The sequence below is a fragment of the Brassica napus genome, chromosome C7 (assembly GCF_020379485.1).
Source record: "Brassica napus cultivar Da-Ae chromosome C7, Da-Ae, whole genome shotgun sequence".
NCBI classification, from domain to species: domain Eukaryota; kingdom Viridiplantae; phylum Streptophyta; class Magnoliopsida; order Brassicales; family Brassicaceae; genus Brassica; species Brassica napus.
The window spans coordinates 37409914-37432699 of record NC_063450.1 but is presented as its reverse complement, the minus strand read 5'-3'; the positions used below and the strand labels follow the sequence as shown (position 1 = coordinate 37432699).

At 31.1% G+C, this 22786-nt stretch overlaps 2 protein-coding genes across 3 annotated transcripts; both read right to left on the bottom strand.

The window, feature by feature from the left end:
- Positions 1-10518: 10518 nt before the first annotated feature.
- Positions 10519-11990, bottom strand: LOC106394943 (PLASMODESMATA CALLOSE-BINDING PROTEIN 3). Of its 2 annotated transcripts, XM_013835486.3 has the most exons (5): positions 11917-11990; positions 11726-11814; positions 11304-11546; positions 11159-11195; positions 10519-10884 (listed from the first exon to the last, which is right to left on the bottom strand). In XM_013835486.3, exons 2-5 carry the CDS (start codon positions 11775-11777, stop codon positions 10731-10733), a joined length of 486 nt encoding a protein of 161 aa, XP_013690940.1. In that variant the 5' UTR covers positions 11778-11814; positions 11917-11990; the 3' UTR covers positions 10519-10730. The 2 variants fall into 2 exon arrangements, with proteins under 2 accessions (XP_013690940.1, XP_013690939.1); XM_013835485.1 differs by having other exon boundaries at positions 11726-11931.
- A 6695-nt stretch (positions 11991-18685) lies between these two features.
- LOC106390418 (myb family transcription factor EFM) lies at positions 18686-21569 on the bottom strand. The gene is made up of 4 exons (XM_013830870.3): positions 21072-21569; positions 20159-20701; positions 19493-19569; positions 18686-19403 (listed from the first exon to the last, which is right to left on the bottom strand). Exons 1-4 carry the CDS (start codon positions 21268-21270, stop codon positions 18951-18953), a joined length of 1272 nt encoding a protein of 423 aa, XP_013686324.2. The 5' UTR covers positions 21271-21569; the 3' UTR covers positions 18686-18950.
- Between the last annotated feature and the right edge of the window lie 1217 nt (positions 21570-22786).

Here is a 22786-nt window from a genome sequence, read left to right as displayed (position 1 = left end):
GCCTCGTTAAAAACCTTTCTAGGAAAACCCAATGGGAAAAACCATAGTAAGTTAAAAAGAGTACAACTACATAAGCTCCCCCTCGAATGAGCAGTTATAGATCCTTCTGATGACGCATTCCAATGTTACGAACATGTTTTCTGAATACCGAAGTCAGAAGTGATTTTGTGAAGAGGTCAGCTGCATTGTCGCATGATTGGACATATCTTACTTCAATCTCTTTCTTCTTTACGAGCTCTTGAGTGTATGAGAAGAACTTCGGATGAATATGCTTTGTTCTATCGCTTTTAATATATCCGTCCTTTGTTTGAGAAACACATGCTGCATTATCTTCATATAGAATAGTTGGCTCCGTATTTTCACCAATCCCGCTGCTTGAACAGATGTGTCGGCTCATTGATCTCAGCCATACACATTCTCTACTTGCTTCATGGAGTGCAATGATCTCAGCATGATTTGAAGAAGTAGCCACGAGCGTTTGTTTTTGGGAACGCCAAGATATAGCAGTGCCTCCGATCGTAAAAATGTATCCTGTTTGCGATCGGGCTTTGTGTGGATCTGAAAGATATCCTGCATCTGCAAAACCAACCATTTGACCTTTTGAACTTTTAGGATAAAACAAACCTAAATCAATGGTCCCTTGGAGGTAACGAAAAACATGTTTAATCTCATTCCAATGTCTTCGAGTTGGAGATGAGCTGAATCTTGCCAAAAGATTCACAGCAAATGATATATCAGGCCGTGTACAATTTGCAAGGTACATCAGCGCTCCAATTGCACTTAGATATGGTACTTCCGGACCAAGTATTTCTTCTTTCTCCTCAGGTGGTCGAAATAGATCACTTTCAATATTAAGTGACCTAACGACCATCGGGGTGCTAAGAGGAGTTGATTTATCCATGTTAAATCGTTTCAACACTCTTTTAGTGTATGTGGATTGATGCACAAATATACCATTTTGTGAATGTTCTATTTGTAGGCCAAGACAATACTGTGTCTGTCCTAGGTCTTTCATCTCAAATTCTCCTTTGAGATAGTCGGATGCCTTTTGTATTTCCTTTTGAGTTCCGATGATGTTAAGATCATCGACATATACTGCGATTATTACAAATCCGGATATTGTTTTCTTGATGAAAACACATGGGCATATAGGGTCATTCACATATCCTTCTTTTATTAAATGATCACTGAGACGATTATACCACATACGTCCAGATTGCTTTAACCCATATAATGATCTTTGCAATTTTATTGCACATAACTCTTTAGGTTTGGAACTTAATGCTTCTGGCATTTTAAATCCATCAGGAACTTTCATGTAGATATCAGTATCTAATGATCCATATAGATAAGCTGTAACAACATCCATGAGACGCATCTCAAGATTTTTATCAGCGGCTAGACTCATCAGGAATCTAAATGTGATCGCATCCATTACAGGAGAATATGTTTCCTCATAATCAATACCAGGTCTTTGAGAAAATCCTTGGGCTACAAGGCGAGCTTTATACCTTGTAATCTCATTTTTCTCATTTCGTTTTCGAACGAAAATCCATCTGTACCCAACTGGTCTCACATCTTCAGGTGTGAGTACAATAGATCCAAACACTTTTCGTTTGCTAAGCGAATCAAGTTCGATTTGTATTACTTCTTTCCATTTATTCCAATCATGTCTCTTTTGACATTCATATATGGATTTCGGTTCTGGATCATCGGTATCTTCATGTACCTCATTTGACATAAGATATGAGAAAACATCACCAATGTCATCATTTTCATTCCTTTTCCATATCCTTTTATTATGGATGTAATTAATAGAAATCTCATGATTATCTTTCGATTCATGATGCTCGGATTCATCAGAGTCCTTATCATTTATTTCTTCCAAAATATTTTCTGCTATTTTGGGTGCATCATATATTTCAGCTTTCTTCTGTTTCCTAGGATTCTTATCCTTAGAACCAACAGGTCTACCACGCTTCAGGCGTGTTTTTGGCTCTCGTGTGTCATCCTCATTTTCTTGTTCATTTGGCATTTTGATACGAGCAGGAGCATTTGCAGCTGGTACATGAGATTTAGTTACCGTCTTGGTATCTGCAAATGCATCAGGTAGCTGGTTAGCTATACTCTGTAAATGCATAATTCGTCGAACTTCTAGTTCTGACTCTTTAGTAGGAGGATCAAGATATAACAATGATGGTACACTCCATTTTATATCACTTTCAACATTTTTGTTTTCTCCCCTAGAACTGGGAATACATTTTCGTCAAAATGACAATCAGCAAAACGTGCTGTAAAGACGTCACCAGTCTGTGGTTCTAGGTATCTTATAATTGATGGAGAGTCACAACCAACATATATTCCCAACCTTCTTTGTGGTCCCATCTTTGTTCGTTGTGGTGGTGCTATAGGCACATATACTGCACAACCAAAGATTCTTAAATGGGAAATATTTGGTTCTCGACCAAACGCTAATTGTAGTGGGGAATACTTGTGGTATGCACTCGGTCTGATTCGAATGAGTGTTTCTGCGTGCAAAATAGCATGTCCCCATACAGAGGTTGGAAGTTTTGATCTCATGATCAATGGTCTTGCAATCAGTTGCAGACGCTTAATTAAAGATTCAGCCAAACCATTTTGCGTATGAACATGAGCCACAGAATGTTCAACTTCAATTCCCGTTACCATACAATAATCATTGAATGCTTGGGATGTGAATTCACCAGCGTTGTCTAATCTAACTTGTTTAATATTATAATCAGGGAACTGTATCCGCAGTTTGATTATCTGAGTTAGAAATCTCGCAAATGCCATGTTTCGAGATGATAATAGACAAACGTGTGACCATCTACTGGATGCGTCAATTAATACCATAAAATAGTGGAATGGTCCACATGGTGGATGTATCGGTCCACGTAGGCCTGGGACTTATTATCCGAGATCCGAATTCGATCCGAGATCCACTCCGGATCCGCTCCGAAAATAGGATATCCGGAGTGCCCGAATCCGAATCCGGATAGTAAAATCTTGGATCCGTGCAAACCGAATCCGGATCCGGATATCTTAATTTTTAGGTCCGGATATCCGGATCCGGATCCGTATTTTTAAAATACATTAAATTTTTAAATTTTATTAATATTTATATTTGATATATTAATATTTATACATGAACTAATCTTATAATATTATCTTTTAGTTTTTACAATATTATAAACATATATAAATATATTTATAAATATTTAATTTATGTATTATATTAAAAAAATTAGTATTTTTTGTTAAAAAAATTAGTATTTTTTGTTAAAAAAATTAGTATTTTTTGTTAAAAAAATTAGTATTTTTTGTTAAAAAAATTAGTATTTTTTGTTAAAAAAATTATTTTTAATTTTTTTGACGGATCCGGGTCCGGATATCCGCGGATAATAGAATATCGAGACGGATATCCGAAACCCGGATATCCGGAAACCACGAATCCGGATCCGGATATTAAATCCACGGATCCGGATCCGGATACCCTAAATTTTCCGGATATCCGGATCCGTCCCAGGGCTAGGTCCACATATATCACCTTGAATTCTTTCAAGGAGCTTTGGTGATTCTTTATCGATTTTGGTTGGCGATGGCCTTACGATCAATTTTCCTAGAGAACATGCAACACATTTCATTTTATTCCCTTGAGAAATCTCCTGGATTTTCAGTGAATGACCATGTGAGCTCTCTATGATTCTACGCATCATTGTGGTGCCCGGGTGACCGAGGCGATCATGCCATAAATTAAAATCTTCTGGATTTTGTTTTACCATAAAATTTGATTCCATTGCATTGATATAAGTATGGTGTAATCCCGAAGGAAGTTCTGGAAACTTTTCCAATATGTGTCTTTTGCCAAATTTATCAGAAGTTATATATATACACTTCTTTCCATTTTCAGTTACAGACTGAGTATCATATCCTTGACGATATATGTCTTTAAAACTCAACAAATTTCTTCTGGAATTTGGAGCATATAGTGCATTATTTATGAAAATTTTTGTTCCATTTGGCAATGTAAAGTTTGCTTTACCATTTCTTTCAATCACGTCTGCAGGACCTGATATTGTATTGACAGTAATTCTTTTTGGTTTTATATCTGAGAAATATATATTTTTTCTCAAGATAGTGTGCGTTGTTCCACTATCTAGTATACATATCTCTTGAATCTCTTTCTTAGAGTTTGTTCCATTTGCGTTTTGATCCATTTATGAAATTATCATAAACATTAAACAACAGTGAAACGTGAAATTTATTCATTGATTATATAAAGAAAACACACAATAATTATACATATATTGTTGTTAAAACAACATTATTCTTTGAAAAACATAATTATTATACATTACAAATGAGGACTTTTTAGTAGTCTTATTAGAAACATTTTTGTACTCTTCAAGAGTATTCTATTCCAGCTCATTTGCGAAATCAGAGGATTCAAGGTATGAGGTCCCTTCAACGTTTTCCGTGAGATTCACCTCTTTAGCCTTTCCTTTTACGGACTCTTGATATAACTTGCACAAATGTGGGGGAGTACGACAGGTACGGGACCAATGTCCTTTACATCCACATCTGTAACATACAGTCTCACTTTTCTTTGTGGTATCCTCTTCGGTTTCTTTGCCTTTAGGAGGTTGTTCAGATATAACCCATTTGTTAGATCTAATAGTTTTAGGATAGTAAGGCTTTCCACGTTTGTTGTTGAAACGCCGACCACGACCTCGGTTGGTCTGGTTTCTCCTTCCCGAATATTCTACCGCCGTAGCATTCACTTTGGGAAATGCCTTGGCTCCCGTAGGTCGGGAATTATGGTTTTTGATTAGTAACTCATCGTTCTTTTCAGCCAACATGAGTGTTACCATCAATTCAAAAAATTTGGTGTACCCACATTTTCTGTAAATTCGGGATAAGACGTTGTGTTCTTTGTGGAAAGTATTGTATGTCTTGTCAAGCATTTCTGCTTCGGTGACAGGGTTACCACAATATTTTAATTGTGCAACTATCCTCAAGATAGTGGAATTGTAATCTCTAACCCTTTGGAAATCCTGAAACCTCAGGGTTTTCCACTCTTCAAGAGCGTGAGGGAGATTGGTTTCCTTTTGATTATCGAATCTGTCTTTCAAGGCTTGCCATAGTACGGCTGGGTCCTCAACGTCTCCATAGTCGTGAGTTAGATTCTCATCTAAGTGCTTCTTCAGGAAGATTATCGCTTCGGCTATATGCTCGGGTGGCGATTTGTTACCGACTTTTATCGCTTCAGTTATCTTTTTTATTACAAGATAAGGTTTCACATTTGTGACCCATCTGACATAGTTTTCGCCGGTTACTTTCAGAGCCGGGAACTGGAGTTTCTCGATGTTTGCCATTTGTATTTCTAAAACACATAAATAAAAATTATTAGAATATTATTCATATTAAAAGGAACCGTTTACATTAATCATGCAAGCAATTACAAGGAGAAGCGATGTAAAGAAAATTAAACTGATATTCATCTTAAATTCACTCGGAGTAAATTCTCCAACGAATAAACCATAAATAGAAACACAAATAAAAATGGCACATAAAAACAAAAGTGCGCGAATCATCTTTCTTGAAATGAAAAATCGGAGGAGAGCGATTTGAAATTTTTGAGAGAAGATGAAATGTTTTGGATGATGAAATGGAGTGAAAAGAGTTGTATTTATAGATGAAAATTACTGTTCATGACCGTTGGAGAAAGGGAAAATTTTTGAAAAAATTTCTTTGTGACCGTTGGTGTTAAATCGAGTGCACCAAAAATCAGTCTGAAAATATCGTATTAAACAGTCAATCAAATCTATAAAATTTCATAAAAGTAAAAAAAAATTATGGCAATGAAATATTTATGTTATGACAACATATCATGCGACGGCTCAGCCGATCAATGCAGAGTAATAAATAAATTATACGGCGGCTCGGCCGACCAATTAATAATAAACAGAATATAAGGCGGCTCGGCCGACCAATAAATAATAAACAGAATATAAGGCGGCTCGGCCGACCAATAAATAAATTAAATTACTAGTAAATAATATAGGCGGTATTCCGACCATTATAACATGATATAAATAATAGTAGAGGCGGTATACCGACCATTATAACATGGTATAAATGATATAAATAAATTTTACCGAATCGCAGAGTGATCGTGCTGATAACGTGTTATAAAAAAACTGGTATTTTATTATATCGCAGGAATTTAAATAAGGGCAAAATTTTATACTCGTACGAAGAAGATAACACTGATAAGAAGAGAGGATGTGTTATTAGAAGGAGAAGGACGGTGTGTCTTACAAACGATCGAAACGATCGTTTATATAGAAATGAAAAGTAAAGTTACTGTACATGCATAGTGACAACGGGACCCATAATGATATTAAAGTCAACAAATTCTGCGCCTCCCCCGTTTGCAATACGACGCTTCCATAACAATAAAAAAGTTCTCAAAAATAAATATATAACTAAACTTTGATCCTTGCAAATAAATAAATAAAGAGTGTAAACAAAATATGTTTTAGATTAACATAAGAGTATATGTTATATCATTTTTTGTCAACAATGTAAACAGACTCATATAGAATCTGCAAACCAAATTAGTAGCTATGCATCTATATGAACAAGTATGTTATATCATTTATGTATGTTTTATACGTATTGTATTCTTCCTAATGAAAAACAAAGTGTTCTTCGTGTTTTGTCTCAATTTTAAGGCATTCATGTTGTCTAATTCGCCGGTGTTAGTTAGAATGTTGCAAGCTTAGGATACATCAAGGAGATTAGCCACATTTTCTTCGATATTTACCATTTTAGTAGCTTTTCTAAAGCTTGCTTTTTCAATCATATTTGAGGCTTGTTACATTGGTAAAATCAACTATTTTCTCTCTAAAATTGACCTCACTTCGTGGGGGATAAACTTACTTTTATTTTAATAAATTGTAGTTTGGCCAAAAGATGTGATTATGTTTAATAGTAGTTGTTTGGTCTATACCATATTATAGCTTCATTGTAACAAAAGCAGTCCATTTTTAACTGTCAAATGGTTCATTCGAAAATTAAATGAGATGTGTCTAGCTAGTATACATATCTCACTTTTAAAAATGTAGGAACACTATATCTAATTATTATAATTTCTTTCAAAAGCAACAAATATTAATATAAAATGTTACAAAATACTATGATAAAAATGCTAATATATGCTTATACATATATTGGAAATTTCTTTTCTTTTTAAATCATTTTAAAAACAATGATGCAGGAGTGAAAGAAAATTTATGCATCTTCATATGTTGGATGAATATTTTATTTTCCAGGATCATAAAATTAGTTTAAAATTCACTAGAACATATATTATCCATCAAAATCCGGCACTACGCGCCGAAAAATCCCTAGTGTCAAATATAACAAAATTACTATGTGTACTTACAAGAGAAAGTATCTTTTCAAAAAAATCTAACTAGAACTGAATGGCATTTTGTATCAATTAATACGTATCTTGTTAAGTTCTTAACGTTAATAGTTTAAATTCATTCTGTCTTTAAAGCAAATCAACTTAGTTTGTACAAAACAGTTTGTTTTCTTTTGAATTAATTTAATATTCATTATCATACAAGTTAATTGTTGTTGGGGTTTTTTTGATATTAATTTCTAGAATTTATTATTTACCTTTGAATTTTATGTTCTAACGTTTCCTTTTGTGTATTTCATCTTACATATAAATGTAGTTCAGATCTCAAAAAATAAGTATACTAACAAATAAAAAACATTCTACACACAAAAACTCTTAGAACAAAAAGCCAGGTATGGTTAAACTTAGTATCCGAATAAGTTTTTTTTTCTAATTGTTGTCACTTTGACATTTAGACTGTAAATGGTAGCCACGAAATTGAATTAATAAAATCAACATAAATTGAATATGATGAATGAAATTATTCTTAAAATAAAATATTTTTATTAAATTAATTTATAACCAAAATTGTAAATGTTTTTTTAACGTGCAAAAAGGTTCGAAACTAACAAAGCACGAGTTTAGGTGTGACTAGAACCCAGTCCACCAATATGAAATAAACTTAAAGCAAGAAGGAAATGACAAACATCTTAAAGGAAAGAACAGTTAGTCGCTTCCTGTAGATTCGCTGTGGATTCTATCATGCAGCCAAGCAGGTGTTCCTAAGGCCAAATATGATTGAAGTCGTCCCTCCTTCAGCACACTGTTTATGATCTAGTTTGTTAGACTATATAACAGTGATCGGAAAACTATAGAAATGTTTAAATTGCTTTAATTTCGAAGCCGTTAAAACAATGGTTTTATTATTATAGTTGCATGCCATTAAATTTTACGAAATAACAATCAAAAGAAATTAATTCATGATTCAAATAGATATTTATAAAAATTGCAAGTTGAAAAATGATTTTACTGTTTTATTAATAAAAGATGTGGACTATTTGACTTGAACTGGAACACAGAGTCAGTATACAATGGAAGCTTTGAATCTGATAAAATGGGTTAAAGTTTACACGAATAAGCTTTAATCTTTATCCGCGTTTCGAAAGCGCGGATTTTCTTCCGATAATAATAATAATTTTAGATATAAATTAATTTTATGGTTTTGATGTACATTATAAGTTACAAATTTGTATTATATCAAAGAAGAAAATGATTTTTCGTTTAAAATTATATAATTTATCAATTAGTTTATTTAAGATTTTTATGTACACTTTGTTTTACAACGTCATTTTTATATTTTGTGTATATTTTATAAGAGTTACATTTTTTGAGTTTCTGAGACATAAGATTTACTTAGTATAGATTTGTAGGGTTGTTAATATTTTTTATCAGTGTTTTTGTACAAGACTCAGACCCGTGGTCAAACCGGTAAATTTGGTGATCTATATATAATCCGATTAGGATTTAGTTAAAATCTGATAAGTAAAAATCTGATAAAATTTGGTAAAAACTCAAAAGCTCATCATTAATCCACGATCCGATAATGGCTGGCCCGATAAAAACCTATATAAATCTGATGGTAAATTTTTAGAAAAAATGATATACTTTTTAATACTATATAAATTTGAATAAACTGTTTGACTTGTGATTATTTAATCTATAATATTAAAAGAGATTCATTCTAAAAACCAAACAAATATTTTGTGTGAACTAAAATATACTAATCTCAATTCTTATAATTGTATATTCTATAAACTTATAAATATATTACTGGTGTATATAAAGTATAGGACTTTATGACATGAGGTTAGAATTGTTAAAATATTTTGATTTAATAATGAATAGAATTGTGTGTGACCTAATAAAGTTATAGAAAATAACCAATTTATTCACAATACAAAAAAAACATATCATAGCTCTCTTATGTTTAAAAAAAAAATTCTCGTACATTTATGTGTCTTTTTCAAAAGGCTTCTCACGTTCATGTGTCTTATGGTCAATCAATTTAATTTTGAATATGAATTATGTATATATAAATATTATAGAATTTTTATTTCTTATTCTATAAATCAAAAATGAATTAATATTCATTTATAATAATATTTAATATTTATTACGAATTATACTATTTAAAAGTAAATATCAAAAATAAATATATATTTACATTTAAATATAAACTATTAAAATATATTATTAAGTGTAATCTTAGAAAATATATTTTAGAATATTTTAGATATCTTATTTTGAAAATATTAAAATAATTTGTTAGATATGGTATATATTTAATAATAACTAAGTTTGTTGTATGCAAAATAATTAGAAGCTAAATTAATGTAATTGTCCAAAATAGATAATTTGTACGTAGATAAAAAATGATTCTGTTTTTATAGTATTGATGAAACTCATTTTAAGAGAGAATGAGAATTGAGATAGCGCAGAGCCAAACCTTATCCCGGAAGAACATCTTGGTGTGGCATCAATGAATTTTAGCTCGAGAAACTCGAGGAGTGAGCTTCAACTTCTAAGTCCAGATAATCTTCCAAGCAGTTAAGATCAAAGTTTATATGTTTCCATTAAGGTTACCACGGCTTCCCAATCTGCTAAAGTACCTCAATGATGTCAATGTAAACTTGCTGAAGTGAATGGGAGCTGCAGAACAGATCCTAACAGAACCGGTCAAAACTCTATCATGTTTTGCATGACCTTTACAACTCAGGACCAATTTTACATATAAAACTGACTTGATCGGCCTAGAAAACTTTTGGTTCATCACAATATAATGTTTTATTAGGTTGAAAACCAGATGAGTTCTAGTACTTTGGTATGATTTTGGTTTGGTACAATGAAGCTTCCCAATTGCTAGAATCAATTTGTTTATAAACATGTTTTATTGGGTTTTGAAGTTACGTTTACTTTGTCCAATCATAGATCTCTTCCAACCCATTCACCAAGTCCACAAAATCTTTAAGCCACAATAACTTTACAGTCAATTCTCATTATGTTAAATATTATCTTCAGTAAGCATATAACACTTAAAAAGAAAGATTCTATTAACTCTTACTTACATTGCATTGCATGTACATGAAAGAAAGAAACAAACAGAAATTAGAAAAAGCCTAACATAAAGAAAAGCAACCCTGGATGTCTGCCTCAAAGAACTTGCATTCATACGTGGCAAAACTTCATCCGTAGATCTAAATCCTTAAAAACCCCACTTTCTAGTCATACTAATGCCCTTTTATAGAAACACAATGACGGAGAAACCAAGTGTGAGTGCTATTGAAGTGATCAAACTCAAAGCATCATTCCCTGAAGGATCAAAACCTCCGGTCGGACCAAACGCAGGAGGTCCTGGAAAGGTCGGTGTCCCTGGAGCTCCTGTCCCTGCATTTCTGTAATACAAAGTAGGAAAAAAATAACAAAACTTTTAAGTCACGTTATCATAAACAAGTTTTAAACCAAACAGAATGTCTCGTACCAAATCTTGAAAATAAAGAAACGAAAAGGAACTTTTATTGTCAATGTAGCTGTAGAAAGTGGTTGGTGGCTAGTGTGTTGATGGTGTGGAAGGAATAAAGAATCAAAAATGTAATTAAAATTAAAAATTGCTTTCTCTTTTTTGGGAAAATCTAACGAGATTAATGGAAGTTAATTCAGTAAACATACCCAGGACTTGAAGGATAGATGCAACCAGTAACCACAGCTACAAAACAAAGGAAATTATCAAAAAAAGATTGCAGAGCTTTTTAGTTCATCAACCCAACAAATTTAGAATTTAAAAGTTTAGTTTATTATTTATTAAAGGAGTTACTTGAAGGAGGATTTGGACTGGTAGTAGCAGTTCCTGAGAAATTACAGCTTCCAGGAACTTGACCGGCTCTTTGGAAATAGCTATTCACTGCCCAATCACAATGGCCCTTGACATTGTTTGGTTGGTAACAAGGACCTTTCTCATGGATTTGATTACAGTCTCCTAAAACTCCACATGCATAGTCTATGGACGTTTGAAGATCTTTCTCTGCAACTCCATCTTTGCATAGACAGTAAGTTGCACCTAGAAAACAGATAGAGGAAAAACGGTTTGAAGCTTGAAACTTCAAGAACAGTATATGATTTGGATTAAAAGGGTTATTTTGAGAAGATCATTGTGATTGGACCATATTGAAAATAATATTTTCTTTTACTGAAGAAATAGAGAGACGGTGGCAAAAGAAACCAGAAAGAGAAACTTACGTGAGTTACCGGTTAAGGCCAAGAGAAACAAGAGACCAAGAAGCATTCTCATGATGAATTACAAAAGCAAGCTTTTCTCAGGACCAAAGCTAAAGATACAATCCAATGTTGAGAGAGAAGGAGAGAGTTAAGACTATGATGAGAGAAAGAAGAGTTTATAAATAAAAGTGACGATATTATAAAGACCATACCGTGTCTCCAGTTCCGAGGTTTAACCATAGACAAGATTCTGATATTTTTAATGTCTCCAAACTGTCAAGAAATGTATATGGTCCATGCTAAATTTCTGAGAATTTATCTGTATATTTTAATGCCAAAATTGTAATTGTATAATTTTTCGGTTGGTGCGATTTAATTATTCCTTTAGTCAAAATATATACTAACAGCATAACCAAAGTAATCGTGACTCGATCGTGAAACCATAAAGGTATTATGAAAAATGAAAATTATTTTGATTAATGGTCCATCTAAACAATGTACGATGGACAAAGAAAGTTGAGAATTTACACATTTCAGAAAATATTTTGCGTAATGCGTTAATGCTGACATTGGCCAGTTGGCCATGTAGTCATGTATGGTTGGTCACTTGGTGCACGCTGCATTCCATGTTTGGTAATTAATAAATACTTTCCTTTCGTATTACTATTCATAACTACGGAGCATTTCACAAGTCGCAATATTTTTTGTTTTATACCTTTAAACGGTAATTATTAACCCAAGTGTCGGGTCAAGAGTTAACCCAACATCGGTTTGATGGTTTCTGCAGCCCGCAGGTTCTGTTTTCTTGGTATGATCGTAACTTTATTTCTTTGCAATATTAAAACTTTTATGGTAAATGATTTTGGTTCGGTTTCATTATCTTTTTTTTGGTTGGTTAAAGTAGAGGGTTGTCTTGTTCAGTTTCGCTATTAAATATTAGCTTTCATATGTATATTTTTTTTTTGTAACTGCCTTTCATATGTATATTATACTATCTTTAACAACAGATAGAGTATCTTTAAATGGTAAATTCACCACATAATTTAACTATAAAGGTAATAATGTCAACAAAATTAATATAGTACGACAAAACTAAAGTTCAAAAAGATGAAGACAAAGTAAGAAAATAATGAAATAATATAAAAAGTTACTGTATAACCAGAGTATTTTTATATAAAAAGAATAACTAGAATATTTTTTAGTCAAATGACAATATTTAATGAAATGCTCAAATTTTCCAAATTACTACACTTTGTGATACTTTTAAAAGTTAACTAGACCCTAACGCGGATATGAATTTTCAGTTTTTAATTATTTATTTTATTAAATGATGTATTTGTAATATTCATTCATATTATATTCATTAAGTAAATATTTTTTTTTGCACCTTAAACTATCTATTTTTTCACGAACGTGTGATATCATATAAAAAATATAAAAAAATGAGTATAGAGTTAATTAGATAATTTTTAAAACAGAATTTTTTCTTTCGTGTGCGATATCATATAAATAATGATCCGCCCAGTTAACAAAAATCATGATTATTTTATGTATAATTTTTTTTATTTTGACCATTTCCTTAAAACTATATTAAATTTTACATATTTTAATAAGAATATTTTTAATATCTTTACCTTTTTATTTGAAATGCAACTCAATATTTTTTTCACAATTATAACAAAATATTAAAAAAATATTTTTAGAATTTGTTTGAAAAATGTGAAAATTACATTTTAAATTAAAATTATCCTAAAATATGATAAGTTTTGATGTAAACGAAAACTCAAATTATGTAAAAAATAATGATATTCAATGATAATAACAATTTTAATTGATTATTTTTTAAAAAATACATTTACAAAAATATTGTTTGAAAGAAAATTCATTTATCTTTCAAATATAAAATGAAAATATTATAATTAAATAATAAAAAATATAAATAAAAACAATAAATTTAGCAAATGACAACTGAGTTATATTATGCTAAAATTTTCTTTCTAACAATTTATCAAATGACAAATGAGTTATGAGCAAATAATACCATATAATTTTTTAAAACATAGCCATTCTTAAATATTTTTTGAATAAATAATTATTTTTAAATTTAATCAACTGAAAATAATATCCGTACAATTGTGTGAGTCAAATTCTAGTTTTATTGATGCATGTTATATATTAGTGCTGCATGTTTTAGGTAACATTTTAATGATGCACGTTTTTAAAAATCTCCATTATTAAAATTATGCACGTAAGGATAACTCATGAGTTTTTTTGCTTGATTAAATGACATTATGTCCAAATTTATTTAAGGATATTTCATTAAGGTAACTGAAAAAGACAAACAATAAAATAGAAAGTTTAAATTCATTTAAGCATATTTCATTAATGTAACTGAAAAGACAAGTAATAAATTAGGTAGTTTTATTCGTTTTAGGATATTTCATAAATGCAACTGAAAAAGACAAGCAAAAAAAAATAGGGAGTTTAATTAATGAAGTAAGAACATTTTCAAATGGGTACTTCTCTTTTAATAATATAGATAAACATACTAATTTGAATCTGATAATATCTATGATTTATCTTCTGAAAGATATATTTGTTTCCATTTAAAGTAATAATTAAATTAAGAACATCAATATTGATGCACTTTTTTCGAATTATACAGAAGTATTCTGGCCCCACAGAAGTAGTCCAGACTAGTCACGTGTTAACACATGTCGGTTTCCTGTTTTTGGCGATGCTGAAATATTAATTCCGTAATGGCTGAGACTCGAACCTTGGTGGCTTCACCATATTAAATTTTTGCCCTTAAGTAATCAGTCCTAGTTATCATTTAAATAAGAATTAAACTAAGAATATCAATTGATGCAAGTTTAAATTTTTTTCTATATAAAATGTTAATATAATTCGTTTTAATCAAATGTACTCATCATAGTCTTAATTCTCAAAAATGTCTAACTAATAATAAGTACTTTCATATAAAATGTTAATATAATTCGTTTTAATCAAATTTCATATGTAAATAAAATCGAACTAATAAAAAACAGGTAGCATGTGAATGTGAGTCTCGCGTATCTTTCAGAAAATGAACCTAATAGACCTATTTCTATAAAGTCATGTTACATTTAATATATAATCTTATCATTTTAATTTTGGGTCTACAATAAATTTTTATTGGACTATCAATAATTGGATTTAAACAATAGATGATTCATTGAACTTATAGATAGTATAAATTAAATAGATATAATTTAATGTTGTAATACTAATACTATACATTTATATGTTAAATATTTAAATATTTGTCGATGTTAACTTTTAAAAATATAAAGATTTTTTTTAAATAACAAAAATCATATTATCTAACAATGATTAATCTTTACTACCTTAAACCAATGGAAATAAATTTTAAACTACATATTTTATTTTAAAAATTAAACAAAAACTAAAGGTTTAATTATTTACTCGATAATATAAATCTATGAAGCGAAAAGTTTAATTTTTTAAAAACTTTCTAAATTTGTGAAATGTTACAATATCTTTGAATATGACAATAAAACAATATTTTACTAATCTTTATATATATAGTTATGATTTTAATAATGAAATAATAATCCGAAAATATATATATAGAAGAAGATACAAATACATGTAAAAGTTTGAAATAATCTATTCAATGAAAAAAATATACAGTAAACTTATTATGTTTTAAAAATTGATAGACACATATATATTATAATATATATCAATTTAGAATTGAAAATAAAATATTTATATAAAAATAAATGAAAACAAAAACCTGCGCGGGTCGAGATCTAGTTTTCAACTTAAAACCGTTTTTCTTTTTGCTTTTTTTTAATTTTTTTTTTTTGAAAACCTTTTTCATATATTTTCAATATTAGTATTCTAAATGGCTCAGAAAATATACGAATTTATTATTAGTTCGAAACTCATTTTTATTCATCAGTTTCTACACAATTTCACTATTTATTGTTCAAAATAAAACCCAAGTACTCAGTAATTGTCTTTTGGTTCTTTTCTGCAATTACACAGTTCAATTTCTTTGTGGCCCTTTTTGAAAAATTTATACTGAACTATGGGATGTCCGCGCGAATATTGTTTTATTATTGTTAAGAGTATGATTTTTTGGATAATGTAATTTTGTTGTCGTTTTTATTTGTTAAAAGTATTACTTGGTATTTTTAGTGTGTTTTATAGTAGTAGGTGATATATTAATATATTTTGTGTTTGTTTTTTTGAATAATTTGTTTTTGTGTGTATAGTACTTGTTAGTAGTGAAGTGAGCCTATAACGTAAAAGAATATTTAATTTCAATAACTTTGTATCTACGCATTTGTTGATTCTAACATTAACGGTTTCAGCATCAAAATTGTATTTTCTTTTATTTTTTTTAATTATAACTGTGTTTTTTGCCCTATCCCCGTATTTTGACCTTGAGCTGTCACCGTCTATGTATTTTGTTACCTTTCTGGTGTGCGATACTTCTCACCATCACCGGAAAAAGATTCACCTATTTCCCTTGTTCTTCCTTGCCTTCTTCACCTGTGAGATTATATGGTATTTGTTGTAGATCAGGTTTATGAGTTTTCAGTTGTTCGGTTGATTCTCACGGCATTGTAGGCTGTTCCAATCAATATTGACAGGTCCTCTTTTTCCTTAGATTTCAGCTGATGTTTGGAACTTTGTTTCTTTGGTTGGGCCAGAGTTTAGTCGTCTTTGATGTTGTATTCATCGTTGTTGGCTTACCGTCAATAGTGTCTTTGTTCGTCTTGGTTTTCAAGATCTATTTTTGGTGTTCTGATTTATATGCTTTCTTTTATAGCTCGAGGACGGTTCCATAGTTTGCTGATTTCGTTTCGTCTCTCTTTCCCTCTCTATTCTCGCATCTCTTTGCAGCTTTCATCGCATCTATGGTGGCTCTCCCTTTTACCATGTTTGCCACTTCAGGTTTGGAAAATGTTTTCGTTCGTGTATGCTATGTGGGCTTGGAAGGTTATTTCTGGTCTCAAGTTTAGTCCCTGATTTCTCAGTGGTTGTCTTTCATTCTCCCTTTCTCAAGTTGTTTCTTTACTTTCTATATTTCTCTTGGTATAGGTGTGCGGAGTTAGTCTCTTGGAGCTTTGGTCCCTTCTATCTAGTGCTTTGTGGTTTTGCACTTGCATGGTCGTCTTGTATGTTCTTGTTTAGTTTCTGAGGTGTTTCTTACCTTTTAGCTACTGGTTGTGATTCCAATGCTTTAGGCATATATCTTCTTGCTTCTTGGTGGCTTTGGCCTTTCGATTATTATTCTTTCTTTGGCCCGCTTTCTTGGTTATTTGCGTTGATGCTCTAGTTTCTTATTCTTAGTTTGATTATCTTATGATATTAATAGTGAAATAAATATATAGTTTGTAAATGAAATAATAAAAATTAGTAAAAATAATAAAATGGTGAAAGTTTATGCTATTTTTATTTCTGAATAAATTAAATATTTAAAATATATTTATATTTTTTTATTTATTTCTTGAATTTTATGGACCAATAAATATGAGAAAGATTAGGTAGTACATAATTAGAAATTGGTGGAGCAAATTGTAATAATTTAAATGAAGAAGGATTTAAAATTATAAAACAAACATGAGGACACATGTCAACAAACCTCTCATCCACATGTCATAAGAAGGAAGAAAATCAACTTTATATATATAGATATATTTATATTTATTGTAACTAATTAAGTAACTAATTACATTAAAGGTAACACTCAGTAATTATCTTTTGGTTCTTTTCTGCAATTACACAGTATAATTACTTAATTAGTTACCTTCCAACAAAAATGCGTTCTCATAATCCAAATGACTCTAACACTATTAGAGATACGTTGGGCCAAAAAATGTGTATCTTACGGACCAAGACTGTGAAGTCCGTGAAACCCATGAAGACTCTCAAGACTAAAAGGAAAGACTTGAAGAACAAGTTACTTTCAAGATATTCTAGAATATTTACATTAAAGATTTAGGAAAGATAGCATTATCTAGTGTTAACATTACGTTAATGTTACCACTATATATATACATATTGTATTATCTTATCAAAGACAACACAATAATATATTAAATAATATAATATGATATATTATTGTGTTGTCTTTGATAAGATAATACAATATGTATATATATAGTGGTAACATTAACATAATGTTAACACTAGATAATGCTAACTTTGCTAAACACTTAATGTATAATAGAATATGATATATTATTGTGTTGTCTTTGATAAGATAATACAATATACATATATATTGTGGTAACATTAACATAATGTTAACACTAGATAATGCTAACTTTCCTAAACACTTAATGTAAATATGCTAAAATATCTTGAGAGTAACTTGTTCTTCAAGTCTTTCCTTTTAGTCCTGAGGGTCTTCATGAATTTCACGGACTTCACAGTCTTGGTCCGTAAGATACACGTCTTTCGGCCCAACATATCTCTAATAAACACCTTCCAAATTTTGAGCCTATTTTTCTTCATAATTATTGTATTTTGCCATCAAATAATACTTGTCGTAGGCAGCAAATACTAATTTAATACGATTATATGAATATTGAAAAATAGATACAGGTTCAGTAGTGCTTACACTTGTTTATGACATCAAGTAACAAAAAATCAAAGAAAATTTCGCTAGATTTTTAGTGCATAATTGATCATTCTAGGACCACTCCATGTCTAGTCCATCAGAGAACACATGAAAACGGATCAGATGTAGATGCAGCATATAAACAGTAACTAATTAAGTAATTATATAACTCACATCGATATATAAACTTCACTACATTTTTCTTTTAATCGACCAAAAATTGATATAGTAAAAAATGAACACATTGACGCTATCAATTTAGGCATGAGTAACGCCTACAAAAATTCATAATGCTATCAGAATATTAATATAGGAGCATGAGCTACCAACTAAAGTAAAAGAAGACAAAACAGTACATCTTATTTAGCTAGTTATAAGAGTAAATGACACAATGATTTTCTAATTAAGTGACACAATATTCAACAAGATCAACTATGATAGTTAATCATAAATTCGATAAAACACTCACTGCCTCCTACGGTTCATTTTTCTACTCAGAAGTACATAGAGAGATACAAGCAATGAATTTAGTCACATTCACATAGCCACCCACAAACCTTAATTAACCCTATAATCTTTCCCTCTAATTAATCAAGAAGAATGTTTTTAGAATTTCAGAGTTATTTCGCTTCCATTGATATTACTCTGATCTTCACCTTCCTCCCTCAGAGCAGCCAATCCTTTTCCCTCTCCACCACCACTCTCGAGAGACTTCCCTTCATCGGTGGCACTATCCGTTAACTGATGATGAGCTGAATCGTTGGACGTGGCACCACCGGCGGATGAGCCGTTGAATGTTTGGAAGTGTTGGTGATGGAGTGGCTGCGGTGTAGGCGGAGTTGTGTAGAATTCTTGAGAAGAGCAAAAGTGTTGTGGAGGCTGCGTCGCCGCGTTGCCATGGTGGTGGTGAACTTGGTGGTGGTAGAGAGTTGGAGTGCCGCCGTGTGCAGTGGTGTACTCTGGTGGAACCCATATGCCACCAAGGACCACTAAATGAGGACCTTGTCCACCTGATGTTTGTGGGCTTGGGCTTGGTCTTCTAGTGTGAAGCCGATATTTCTGTTAATTAACATAAAGTACTTAATTATAATTAATAAAAAGTTAATCAAACAAGTGAGCATATTGTGGTGGCTTGTGATGTAGGTTACCTGGAGATGACTTTTGACTTCATCATTGGTCAAACCATCGACTTTCATCAGCTCCCTTATCTGTTTTGGTGTAGCCACTGCAACAACATATACAAAAAAAATTCACCATATAGTTATGGATTGATTTCAGAATATATCAAATCAATTCGATTCAAGCATGAAGATTTTATTTTAATTGAGTTAATATGGTTACGTTTTCTTTTGAGCAAAGGGATTAATATGTTTATTTTTAATATATTCCATCAATCTGAAATTGAATCCAAATCTGAATCGAAAATACAAATATCAAATAAATAAAAATTACTTGAAAATTCACTATACTTTTAATTAAGAACTGAATATGAATCATAGTTTTTATCGTCTCAAGTTGATCCATAGTATATTCTAATTACTGTATCTTTTATCAACCGAAAAGCTAAAAAACTTAATTTTATGTCAGAATAATATATACGACCGATAAATGAACAATAGTAAAGTCAAATCAAGGCAAATCGATGCATATTAGTATATTTTGCTCACTTGAAAATCAGAGCAAAACCCTAACTGAAATTTAGGTTATCTGTGATTCTTAAAAATAACTTCAGAGTTGTATATAATTATGTGGAACTACCCATGTTGAACCTACAGCAACCTAAAACATAATTATAACAAGTTACTAATTTGTACCTTGAGAACCACCAAGCATTTGAAGAGCTTGGACAAATCTCCTGTGCAAATCCGGCGACCAGCAACGCCGTGCCTTTCTATTACTTTGACTTGTTGTAGAAGAAACTCCATTGCTATTCGAATTGATATTATTATTGTTGTTTTTACCACTATTTATTATGCTCTCATCATTACCATGGTCATTAGGATGTTCATTGGTCGGAGAGAACCTTTTGACCTCCGTAGATAGAGCTAATTCAGGCAAATGTTGTTCCTTAGAGAAAGGATGAAAAGCACCACCGCCATTTCTTTGTTTCGCATCAACATGTCCGAGTTTTGGACTACTAGCAAGCTCGTCTTTTGGAGACTGATCTGTAGTTTGATCAATGCTTTTAGGTTTGGTTTCAGGTTGGCTCCAAAGCTGAGCAGTCGTCATCCAATTATTCGCCTTTTCGGGTTGGTTTCTTAAGGGGATGAACTCTTCAAGAACCGGTCTTGTGACAACACTTTGGTTGTTGTTATTTGCTCGATATGCTTCTAGCTGTTGTTTGTAAACTTCCACAGCTGAAAATATATTAAAGTAATTTGAAACACATGAAAGTTAAAGATGTAACTAACATGAACCTATAAAACCTTTAAAATCACTTTAGTTAAATTTATTGATTTCAGTGATGGGATGGGAGGAATTAACAAAAGCTTTTTTTTTGATTCAAAGAATTCAAAAGCAAGCTCTGATTTTTATGAAATAAATTCTTAAATTAACGAATAAAGATCTTTTGAAAAAGTAAGATAATAAAAAACTCTTCTAGGTGTATGTAATAATATTTTATCAGTTAGGTTTCTGTTCTTGTTTTAAGTCTTTTATTTTCAATATATATTATACACTACTATATGGATGTATATGTAAAATATTTGTAACTGGATATATATGTACCATTGTTAAGGAGCTGCATGCAAAGGGGGAGCTCGCGCTTGAAAGCATCGATCTTGAGACGTTCTTGTTCGAGGCGAGAAAGAAGATCTTCAAGCTTTTGTGTGGTTTGATCGCTCTGAAAATTCTCCCCAAAGGATTTCAAAAGCATAGAGTAGCTTTGTGGCTTGCAGTCCAAGCTTAGTTCTGATGAGGAAGCCATATATATATTGCCTATATAATCTCTATATATGTGTGTATGTAAGAAGAATATCTATTAGTGTTTTTGGCTGTAAACAGATGATCAAGAAACTAAGAGGAATTTGTACTTGCTTCAAATTTGAGATGATAAGTATATGCTGAAGATTTCTTAAAATATATATTCAATGTTTTGAGGGTTTGTGAAAATTAGGGTTTGGAGAAGAAGAGAGGATGAAGAAGAAGAAGTAGAAGACAGAGGAAAAGCGGAATAAAATGTTGGGTTGTGGACACAAGGAGGATCACGAGGAGGTTCCTGTCCTTTTTAGATGGCTCAATTTAAAGGGCTGGATGGAATAAAGTGATCTGTCACCATACATATATACACACATATTATACGTAGAGAGAGAGAGAGAGAGAGAGAGAGAGAGAGAGAGAGAGAGAGAGAGAGAGAGAGAGAGAGAGAGAGAGAGAGAGAGAGAGAGAGAGAGAGAAGCGTCTCCCTATTAGAAATCGTTACTATTCTCTAATGAGTCAATGGCTATGAGTGTGATTCTCTAAAAAGCCTAAGGCTTTCGATGCTACCATGCATATATGTTTCATCTTATTTGGAATATTTACTGGCTTTTTAAGTTTATATATTTTGGATATAAATTGAAGATTTGATTGGTACGTGAACAAATGTCATAGCCGGCGCAGTAAGACGTGTTTTACTTTTAACGGTTAGGAAAAATAGATGCGGTTAGAAACATATACATTGTTTTAAACAAAATTGTCATTAAGATAAATTTTTAAAATAATAAATAATAGCTGAAGACATTTTCATTAATTTAATAGAGAATTTTATTTATTAAAAAGTAAATATGGCTTGATGAAAAAAATAAGCAGACTTAGGGCATCTTTAATTATCCCCATTCCATAATTTAAAAATAGAATAGAAAATGAAGTAGAAAAAAAAAATCACTTTATTTATGGAATAATTATTTTTTGTTTCTTAATTAATCCATTTTTCACTCCATTTCGTATTCTATTTCGCAGTAAATTATGAAGTGAGGATAAAAATGCTCTTAGCTATCCAAAAATTGCAAGCTAACAAATTTATTTATGATGTTTAACTTTTTTCCACCCGGATTTTGCCGCATGTTTGATTGGCGGGTACATGCATATGTAAATGATATGGCTTTAGCTATCATATAAAAAATCAAATATATGGTTTAAATTATTTGGAATATACTCAAATCGTTTTATGAACTTTGCAATAGCTCAAATATCATATGTACTTAGCAAAAAGTATTTATGGCTCAAGTTAAATCATCAAACTACGTACAACCACTTGATGTGTTATCTCTTATTATGCTTAGTTTTTAATCACTTATTTATCAAGAGTATATTATAATTCCATTTGAAAGAAAGAGAAAAGAGAGGCTAAAGGAGAAAAGAATATAAAGCATTAGAGTCGAGAGAGCAAAAGGGAATATATGGAAACTTGTTATAAAGAACAAACGGGTAAGAAAAAGCTTTACATTATTTTTATTAAAGCG

Excerpts from the sequence above, each read along its gene's own strand:
- LOC106394943 (XM_013835486.3), bottom strand. The coding sequence starts at position 11,777 with ATGAGAATGCTTCTTGGTCTCTTGTTTCTCTTGGCCTTAACCGGTAAC. Across the intron at positions 11,547-11,725 it reads GGCCTTAACCGGTAACTCAC|GTGCAACTTACTGTCTATGC; the intron begins GTAAGTTTCTCT and ends TCTGTTTTCTAG. Across the intron at positions 10,885-11,158 it reads ATCTATCCTTCAAGTCCTGG|AAATGCAGGGACAGGAGCTC; the intron begins GTATGTTTACTG and ends TTTGTATTACAG.
- LOC106390418 (XM_013830870.3), bottom strand. The coding sequence starts at position 21,270 with ATGGCTTCCTCATCAGAACTAAGCTTGGACTGCAAGCCACAAAGCTAC. Across the intron at positions 20,702-21,071 it reads CATGCAGCTCCTTAACAATG|CTGTGGAAGTTTACAAACAA; the intron begins GTACATATATAT and ends ATATATTTTCAG. Across the intron at positions 19,404-19,492 it reads AAGTCAAAAGTCATCTCCAG|AAATATCGGCTTCACACTAG; the intron begins GTAACCTACATC and ends GTTAATTAACAG.